The 10,247-nt window shown below is 39.2% G+C and overlaps 2 protein-coding genes and 1 long non-coding RNA gene across 3 annotated transcripts in view; 2 read left to right on the forward strand and 1 right to left on the reverse strand.

Moving 5' to 3' along the window:
• Window positions 1-1,136, forward strand: part of adat2 (adenosine deaminase tRNA specific 2) — a 3,915-nt gene extending 2,779 nt beyond the window's left edge. The window contains exons 4-7 of the mRNA XM_005732703.2: window positions 339-489; window positions 578-684; window positions 819-891; window positions 1,045-1,136. Of these exons, the coding sequence (XP_005732760.1) occupies window positions 339-489; window positions 578-684; window positions 819-891; window positions 1,045-1,073 (360 nt within the window). The 3' untranslated portion in view covers window positions 1,074-1,136. The remainder of the gene's footprint in view (window positions 1-338; window positions 490-577; window positions 685-818; window positions 892-1,044) is intronic.
• A 2,168-nt stretch (window positions 1,137-3,304) lies between these two features.
• The window catches only part of LOC102209555 (uncharacterized), a 7,230-nt gene continuing 287 nt past the window's right edge, over window positions 3,305-10,247 (forward strand). Inside the window, exons 1-2 of the long non-coding RNA XR_311711.1 lie at window positions 3,305-3,337; window positions 9,422-9,732. This is a non-coding gene — a long non-coding RNA (uncharacterized LOC102209555). The remainder of the gene's footprint in view (window positions 3,338-9,421; window positions 9,733-10,247) is intronic.
• The window catches only part of aig1 (androgen-induced 1 (H. sapiens)), a 29,174-nt gene continuing 26,013 nt past the window's right edge, over window positions 7,087-10,247 (reverse strand). The window contains exon 6 of the mRNA XM_005732704.2: window positions 7,087-7,773. Within this exon, the coding sequence (XP_005732761.1) occupies window positions 7,754-7,773 (20 nt within the window). The 3' untranslated portion in view covers window positions 7,087-7,753. The remainder of the gene's footprint in view (window positions 7,774-10,247) is intronic.

Consider the following 10,247-nt stretch of genomic DNA (forward strand, 5'->3'; position numbering starts at 1 on the left):
TCACCTTATCTGGACTGAAGTGCAAAAAGTTCCCACCTGACCTCCACAGAATCAGCTGTGCTTTTTTGTTTAATGATTTCAGCCCATCTCATTAAATTACAAAGAGTCTTTTGTAAGTTTTGAAAGTTTCAGGGCTGAACCTCTGTTTAAAAACTGCAACCAAATCAATTTAAAGCCACTCCAAGGGTCACACTCGCCATTGGCTCTTGAGCATCAGTATGATGGGATATATCAGAGTTTCAATCAGCTGTTTAATGAAGTAGAGGAACAAATACCTGAGCGTCAACACGATACCTGAGGTTTGCATACGTTTCTTTGTGCGTGGTGGTTTTTTTCAGGCCACTCGGCACGCTGAGATGGTCGCTCTGGATCAGGTCCTGGACTGGTGTTGGCAAAGCAGCTTGGACGTGAAGAGCGTGTGCAAGCGGATAGCGCTGTACGTCACCGTGGAGCCATGCATAATGTGTGCTGCAGCGCTGCGCCTCCTCAGTATCCTCACCTCACCTCTCTGCTAGTGTGTGTGTGTGTGTGTGTGTGTGTGTTGGGATTCAGTTGTTGTTCCTTTACCAGCTGTCAGACATCCCCGTGGTCGTGTATGGCTGCAGGAACGAGCGTTTCGGAGGCTGCGGCTCAGTCCTGGATGTCTCCTCTGCAGACCTGCCTCACACTGGGACCCAGTTCAAGGTCCGTGTTTGCTCCTGGTGTCTTTCTGGATTCCGCCTGCATGTTTGTGGAGTAGTCTGTGCTTCCTGCAGCTGAGTTCAGAAATCTTTAGGCAAGCAGTGTGTAGTGTGTATTATATGTGTGTGTGTGTTCAGTGTATTTCAGGTCACAGAGCAGAGGAAGCCGTAGACATGCTGAAGACTTTCTACAAACAGCAGAATCCAAATGGTGAAAAACAAAACCACTCTGCATGTCTTTTTTTTCTCCTCCTCACGCTCCATTATCAAAATGTTTTATATTTTCATACTTTACTGTTGCTTTTTTTACACTATTATTCCTTCTCTTCTTTTCTCACAGTGTTAAACTTTCTGTCTGTTTCAGCCCCCAAACCCAAAACAAGGAAGGAGTGATCTCCAAGAAACATCCTATTACAAGGATTTTTTTTATAATATTATTAATTAAATTATATTTTACATACATTTTTGTCTATTGCTTTTTTTTTTTACTATTTGTCTAACGTTTTTTTACCTATTAATATGACATTAATAATGGACATCTTATTTACAGTTAGAATTTAGCATTAGTGTTTCTGTTCATGCAGACTGCCACCAGAGGGCGCTATAGACCAGCGGTCTTCATGTCACTGAACCTCGACATAGAAGAAATAAAACTATAGTCTTTGGACTAATAAATACTATATTTAAAATAAATGTATGATATTTTCCAAAAGTAAAGGCTCAAGAATGACAATAAGAAATAACTTTTAGGAAGGAGAGGCAAATCTTCACTGGATGTTTTGTGGGTGAACTTTACACGCTCTTTTCTCCGTCTTTCGTATTGATTTGTATCGTTCAGAAGCACACTCTTGGCCTGCTTCAGCTCTAAATGTGATGCATACCACTTCCTGTGATATTTTTCCGAGAACGAGTCAGGCAGTGTGAGAAACTAAGGAAGTGTGCCCGAGAGCGCTTCTCAACGGGAGTGACCTTCACAGCTGCTCGTATAAGAGAAACACACATGCTGACACAATTCAGCTCGTTTCACTTCCTCTCAGACACACACACACTCTGTGGTGTGTCAGTTGGTAGCATTAGCAGTTAGGTTGTATTGACAGTGTCTGTGTGTGCGTTGCTGGGTATGTGTGTCTGTTTCATGTGTCCTGCTGTTTTTATTCCTCCGCCTGGCTCAAAAAAGGGATTGATGGAATTTAAACTTTTTTGCACTTTCTTTTGCTCTTTGTCTTTTCAAGGTTGTCACCACTTCCTTCCTGTCTCCTTCCTTCCTTTTTGTGGCTGATAACTTCCTTCCTTCCTTCTCCATTTCCGTCCTTTTATTTGTTAATTTCCCACTCCCCTTCTTTTCCATAATTTTGTAAAAGTAGATTTTTGTCTTAACTTTCTTCTGCTTTCCGTCCTTTTTCTGCTTTTTACTTTTTTAATTTGCCATTCTCATTTTTTGCTATCTTAAAGTAGAAAGTTATTTTATGTCACTGCATAATAAAATAATAATAATGATGAAACAGAATAACATTGTGCTAACACGATCAAGCTGCATATAATACACCTACTAATTAGCACTATGTAATAGACTAAGTGCTACATTTTAATCACCAAAACTGAAGCACAAACTTATTGAAGCTCAAAGCAGTTCATGTTATTTGTTACATAGTAATTCCATTAAAAATGCACCAAACGCATAAATGTGACGTTCAGATCAGCGACTCTCTTTAGATAATAAGAGTTATAAGCTTTAGCAGTGATGCTTAGCAGACGGCTATCGCACATCAATAGTCTAATATTCCATAACCGTTTGTGTGTTAGTTAGTTTGTTTTTCCCCCATATACTACACATGGCTTTCTGATGTGCTGTTTTGAAACTTTAAGATTTCTTAGACGTGACGAAGGAGGCCCTAATTGTTAAACTGGACGCTAATTGTCTAATTACTGACATCTCGTTAGCCAATGAGTATATCATTTTGATACTACCGCCAATCCTTCATTTTAAAACACAAGAATCATTTTCTAAACAGCTTTAACTTTTTTAGTCTATATGACTAAAAATGAGTGACTGAGCCAATAAACTCAGCAGGAAAGTATTTACGGGGGTGAAGTCAGAAAGCTGTTTTTCCACAGACTCTTACAGGACTGGAAGTTTTGTTTTGTTTTTATTTTTTGCATTCACAGCTGTTACGGCCCTAGCAGGGCCTCCTCCTGAAGGTGCCTGTGTGGGCGTGTCCCACCACCTCTTCTGCCTGAGGTGCCACCTTTCCCTGTTACACAGCTGACTCACATCAGTAATTAAAAGTATTTAAGCCCAGGGAAAGGTGGGCTTAAATACCAGAGTGCCATTAGTGTGGTTACAGCTAGTGAGCTGAGTGTTTGCAGCTTGTGAGCTGCACTGTTTTTGACTTACTTTGTGCTTCATTGACTAACATTTGAGTTTCGTTTGTTTTCTTAAATGGTGATAGCGGCTTGTCCGTCTCTTTTAGTTGAGCTATTTTAATAAAACTCTTCAATTTAACCCTTTTGCCTCCTTGCCTCCTTGACTCCTTTTCCCCCTCGAAGTAACTTATTGTTACTTCCCCCTCACCGCCTGGAGCCTTTTAGGGGAACGTAACACAGCTATCGCCACACTTCCACATTGGCTTCCTTTTTCCCTCCTACACGTAATCCAGGTAGGCTACGCTGCACAAAAAAACTGTATTTATATTTATATATATTTATATGAAAGTTACACCTATGAAAGCTTTGCTGCTGACCTACAGATGAATCCTGTAGGATACACTTCTGTGATAAGATGCCTTTTATAGGGTGAATAAAATGCTTTCAGTCTTCTACAGGATCAAATCCATTGGGATTAGTTCCCATATCAGTTGGGATACTGATATGGGAACTAATCCCAATACTTTCTGTATTTCAGCTTAAAATTGACTTAAATATTACACTTTTAGAAGGAAATTGAACTAATCAAACACGGCAGTGGGATTTGAAAATACTTATGTGCCATTATGATTTCTCTTCTCACCTGTTTTTATTGCTGAGCTTGTCATTAGTTGGAATTGAACTTAACTTGAAAATTAAAGCTGTTAATGGCGAATGAAGTTTTCATCAAGAGTCACAACTAAAGACAAAGGATGAACTGAAGCTCTGCCATCACGTAATGTCGCATACTGCTGTTTCTGATGTCATTTAAAGAAGAAGAAAAAAAAAAAAAAGAGTCACAACTAAAGTTTGTTAAATTCCAAATGGCTGTTCTATAGAATCAAATTTTGTGCAAATGTTGGTGTCGCCTCCTGCTGGTCGTTAGAAAGAGTACAGGTTTCTGGCACGTTCACGTGTTGTCTTTCATTTACAGTCTGTGATCTTAGATGGTGTGATGTTTTAAACTGCCTTCTTCCTTTTTCTTTCTTGTGTTAGCAGTTCCTCACCAGTTAATTTACTTCAGCGTTTTTCCACTTCCTTTTATGACCTTGTTCACTTTCCCCTTCATTCCCCCTTACTATCTCTTCTATCATACAGGGGTTTTTTTTATTTTTCACTTCCACTTTTTCGTTCCTTTTATTACAAACTTGTAAAATACATGCACACGTTCCCACAATATTTTTTGTTTACTAAAATCATCACAAAAAGCAGCTGAGAATTTAAAGCCGTGTAGGTTTTCTCATGAACCCGTTTTCCTGAGGACACTGAGCTCACAGATACATCAGATATATCAGATACACAGTTCTTTGTATTCACGTGAAACACGTGCCTCAGTCCAGCTCCTCTCTTCTCGTTAGCATGTAAATATATGCTAATACATGCAGAGCAGAATATTCGAGAATGTTTTAATGTGTCACCTCAGAGTGGAGGAGTTGATGTGTTAATGAAGAGACAGCGCGCACACACACACAGAGCAGTGCAGGGTTGGCTGCGAGGCGCTAATGAACAGAGTGTGTTGTGTCAAACTCTCCTTTCCAAAACGACAGCGAGAGGAGTCTCACACAACCACACTTCTACACACACACACACAATGGAGAACACCAAAAAAAGGAAAAAGCTGTGTAATACGAGATGTCACGTTGTGTAAAGGTGTTTTTATTATATTACTGTCACAAGAGAAGAGGTGTGTTTGTGTTCAAGGAGGAAGCAGATGCGGGGGGAGCTTAGCTGCTGACAGGAAGTGTTGCATTGATGTGTTTTTTGTGGGTTCACAATTTTAACCTTCGCAGTCTAAAGAAATCAAACTAAAAGGGTCGTGCTCCACCTTTCTGCTCAGCACAGAGGGGGAGGCATCTTAGCTTCTGCCTGTGCTTTGTTTTGCAAATTCTTTTAAGTCAAATATGTTTCAATCAGTCTGCATATATTTACTTTATGGTCCTAACTTCTCTTTCATCCTTCCTGCGTGTCTGTTTTCTTTGTCACATCTGTCCAACATTGAGAAACCCACCGCATTACTTATTTTCTGTTTGTTCCCGCTTTATTATTTTTTTCTGCTTTGGTAATTTTCTGCACACATCAGTTTTATTTTCGTCTCCTTATTTAATTAGTTCCTCTTTCATTGTGGGTCCAACTGCTTCGGTTCCTTCTTTCATTCTTGACATATTTGCTTTCAGCCTCGCACATCTGGGCGACAGATCTCGATTTATTTTGTTCTGGTTTATTCAGCAGAGGCCTTGGCAATTTACAGCTAACGGGGTGTCATGAGTGTCATTCACATCGTGTCTTATTGTTGCTTGAAGTTTCCATTGTGACAGAGAGCTGGAAAACTCGGGCGCGGTGAATTCTTTCTCTCTTTGCTCACTGCTTTAACCCATCTCTGCTTGTGTGTGCGACCAGCATGGTCGTGTGAGTGATTATACGAACATTTTGTACCAATTGGAGGTCAGTTCGACCAAAACCTTGTGACTCAATTAAAAAAAAAAGTGTTAAGTGACACAGTAGGAGAAATGTATCATTCATTTTTGCAGAAAAGGCACATAAAGTGAAAAAGGGGGTGTGGCTTGAATCTTAAATGACAATGAATCTGATATGTTGCAGATATCAAATTCAAAATAAACCTTATTTCCTATCAAACTACCTCATTTGTTGAAGATGTCGATGAATCTCACCATCATCCATGGGTTCAACTTCTTATATCAGTGTTGGTCGAGTTACTTGAAAAAAGTAATCAGTAACTAATTACTGATTACTTATTTTCAAAAGTAATTAGTTACTTAGTTACTTTTTAAAAACATGATACACAACCTGAATAGGTGATAAAGCGATAGATCTTTCAGCCCAGTTCTACTTTTTCTGCATAATCCATCATATAAAATGTAATCAAATGGAAAAGTCTCTTTTTAAAACTTGTTTTATTAGTTTTAATCTTTTAACTTTATGCATCAAGAAAAACTCTATTATATGCAACATTCTCTGACTGGAAGAAATTAGTTTATCATTTAAACCTATTTTCTGCACATTCCAGCACATAAAATAAAATAGTTTTTTGTGTTTCGGGGTTTTTTAGCTGTAAAAAGAAGTTTTCTTCCCACGCAGTGAACAGCGGACGCTAATGTTTTTGTCACTTTTACAGACTCAAACTCAAAGTAAGGTCAGTACTTCCACGCTTCAAACGCTGCACGCTCATCCTCTCTCCCGCACTCGATATATCATCCATTTTTGATCTGCACACAGCTGTTGTCACGAACGTCGCTCTTGTTTATGTCATTGTCATAAAACACTCTCGCAAACGAAATCACGGTTTCGTAACGCAGCGTGCTTACGGGAAAGTAACAGTAATATAATTACCTTTTTTGCAATAGTAATCCCTTACTTTACTCGTTACTTAAAAAAGGCAATTGGATTACTGCCCATCTCTGTTGGCGACAGATGTAGTGAAGTACACAGATTGGAGGACCTTTGATGAATCTGTCTTTCAGTCTCAAGTACAATATTCAGCTTTCAGACACCTTTTTTTTCCAGGTGTTTCTTTGATTAGATGTGTCGCCAGCTTTGCTGATGTTGTTGCAGGAAGCCTCGTCTCCCGTGACACGGTCTTGCTGTGTTTCTTCAAATCAGATGGACTCTGGTCTATAGTATTCGGTAGTACTGACATAAATCTGATTGGCACACTAAAAAGGACAGAGTATGGTAAACGAGTCCAAGCATCACAGCTGAGCAGAGAGCACTAACTACTCTGTTAGATCCACTACTTCAATATAACTGCCAGGAAAAAGCTACTTTCTGTTGCCCCCTTTGTCACCATTTGACATACCTGTAAACACCATATTACAGCTGTCATGATTATTATCAGTGGCCTCCAACAGCATCAGTCAGTCAGGTCATCATGTAAAGTGTGGCTGTATTTCCTGTCTTGTGACTTGCTATTAATATGTTTTGAACTTTGAACAGTTTGTTAAATCGACAGTCAGCCTCTGCACAGAGCTGCTGCGGTTGTAACTCGCAGCCAAGACGAACCTGTTCTCGTAAGTTTCTTTGGTTTTTTGCAGCATCGAGTGCAACTCTGGATTCACATGAAGAAAGAAAGTATTTTTAAATCAGACTTTATTGATAATTTACCGACCTCTAGTTTCTTTCACACATGTAGTGAGAGCGCAGGATGAATAGCACTAATAATAATAATAATAATCTTCAACACAGCACTGGTTTTCAATCATTATGAAGAAGCTAATAAAGAAATTTGTTCACTTGAATGTGCTCATTCCACAAAAACAAGTCCCATTAATGTGTGTTTCCTTTCCCTGCATACATGTGTTACATACATGTGTTTGCTGCATGTCAGAGTTGATGTCCTATGTTTTATGAAGATGTATGTATGTGCATATTTCGTCCATGTTTTGTCCTCGATCTGCAGGATGGATGCTTAGCTTTCGCTTCTGAGGAAACGAAAGAAAGCAAACAAAAAGATGAGCTCTCATTCATTACCTTTTTTTCCTCCTTATTTACATTTAATCGATGATGCATCTGTCTTCTTCTTTTTACTGCGTAATGTTATGGATAGAGTTCAAAAAGTACGCGTCTTTTCCACGTCCAGAGATGTCGCTTGTTTGTGTTCTGGTGCTGTCCTGGGAGCGCGGGGCAGGAGAAGTCCTCTGAAACGATTCTGAAGATCACTCACCTTTGACCTTTTCTTTGAGACAGAGACAAAAGGGGCCAGATTTAGTGAAAAAGATGGCAGGTGACCTTTATGTTACAAAAAATAGAAATCTGAGCATTTTTTGAGCAAAAACATGAGCCCGCACAGAGCCACCTTTGGTCCTTAGAGTGTAGGTGACACAGGTTAATGAGCAGGTGTGCGGCTACTCTTCAGAGCGCATTTATGATTATTTGGTCCTTTTAACTGTGCATTTTAAATAATATTACGTTTTTGTTGCATTTAAGAAGAAATGCTCATGTATAGGCACACTGTGAACACACAGTTACTATAAAGATACATGTTTTTGTGCAAATTAATCAAACTAAGTGACCTAATTTAATAATAAATAAAATAGAATAACTTTGAAAATACTACAAAAATAACAGTGACAAGCTTCATTTCTATAGCAAAGCACTCACAAGGTGCTCCACAATAAATAGCAGTGTTAAAACATTACAAAGTACATGAAATGAGTAAACGTGAGGCTTGAACAAAATTATTATGAAACATTAAACAAAAGCCAGCCTCCACATTTTGTTTTGTTTATTTACTGAGGGGAACTGATTGTGCTGATCGTAAGAGGAAAATTGTTCCACAGTTTGGGCCAAAACGGCAAAAAGCAGCCAGATTCCAGCCCAGACCTGGAATCTATAACAGGAATTGATTGTCTGATCTGAGGGACTCAGGGTCGACATGTAGTGATTTTAAAGTAATCAGTGAAATTTTAAATTGGATTCTGTAGCGGATGGGAAGCCAGAGTAATTCTGCGAGGGCTGGAGTCGAGTGCTTGTGAGCGATATTTCTGCTGTGTTTTCTACTAACTGTAGACAGGAAACTGCTGCATCACTGAGGCATGTTTACAATGAGTTGCAATAATCTAATCAGGAGGAAATGAGGATATGGATAAGATGTTCGATTGCATTATTTGGAAGAACTGGTTTGACCTTTGCATTTGTAATCTGCGCACAGTGAGGCCGGACAAGACTTTTGATATACTGATTGAAACAGAGACGTTGACAGAAAAAATTGCACAGGTTTCTAGGAAATTGCTTCGGGTCAGTTATCAGGACACTTTCAATATAATTTTGACTCAGGTCCACCCACAGACCAGGCATGCCGCTAAGCCAGCAGTGTTGGTGGTGAAAGCAAGAAATCTGTCCACTGTTGTTTGGATTTAGAGTCCAAAGCTAGGGAGACTCAAAACTAACCTTTTAAATACTAAACACCACAACTGAGCTTCAGATAAACTAAGAGGATAATGAACCAGGTCATAGACACAGACTGTGATTCGCATTTTAGTTGTCAAAACATGAACTTTTTTGTAAAATTCTGTGTATTTGTTGCATAGTTTTTGCACTTTCAGTGTATCTGGAAAGTATTCACAGCACTTCACTTGTTCCATATTTTGTTATGTTACAGCCTTTATATTCAACTTTAAAATTATGCACATAACACCCCATCATTTGAAAGTGAAAAAAGGTAGCTTGAAGTTTTTGCAAATGTATTAAAAACAAAAACGTAACATACACATAAGTATTCAGAGTCTTTGCTTAATACTTTGTTGAAGCATGCTCTTTTTAAGTACGAAGCTAAAAGCTTGGAACACATATTTATAGGACGTTTCTCTCATACTTCCTTGCAGAACCTCACAAGCTCCACCAAGGTTGGATGGGGTGTGTTGGTTCAAGTCTGGGCTCTGGCTGGGGCGCACAACGGCACTCAGAGAGGATCCTGAAGCCACTCCTTCCTTATTTTGGTCGTGTGCTTAGAGTTGTTGTTGGAAGATGAATTTTCGCCCCAGTCCAAAGTCCAGAGTGCTCAGGAGCAGGTTACCATCAAGGATGTCTTTCTTTTTGCTCTACTCACCTGTCCCTCGACCCCAACTAGCCTCCCAGTTCTTCATGATGACAAACTTCCCCACAGCATCATGGAGCCTCTACCATGCTTCACCAGGTGACAAGTGGCGCCTAGTTTTGTTTGTGTTTAAATAAATTTGCAAGAATTTCAAGGTAACTTTTTACATTTTGTCATTATGGGGTACTGTGTGTAGAACTTTGAGGTAAAAAATGAATTTAACCCATTTTGGATTAGGGCTGTAACACAGTCAAATGTGGACCAAGTGAAGTGCGATGAATCCTTACAGATGCACTGTAGAGAATGGAAAGAATCACTTACAGCAATGATGAGTGAAAATGACACTTGTTTTATTGCTAAAGAGCAGCGTGCAGCTACAGAGTCGCAGGTTCTGTCTTACGGCAACAATAAAAAGGTTTCCGCTCTTAAGCGTCTGTCCTTGTGTGTTTTCAGATCTCTGCTTGGAGCCTGATTTTGACTCTGTCGTCTCTGAGAAGCTTGTATCTAGTGACCGTTATTTTACAACGTTCGATTGGTTCTGAATCACATTTTATTCAATTTGAAAATAACAAAATAATTTCTTATTATTTCTTATTACTTCAAAAGGATGTTTT

The sequence above is a fragment of the Pundamilia nyererei genome, unplaced genomic scaffold, assembly GCF_000239375.1.
Source record: "Pundamilia nyererei isolate P.nyererei 1_Seehausen unplaced genomic scaffold, PunNye1.0 scaffold00048, whole genome shotgun sequence".
NCBI lineage: Eukaryota > Metazoa > Chordata > Actinopteri > Cichliformes > Cichlidae > Pundamilia > Pundamilia nyererei.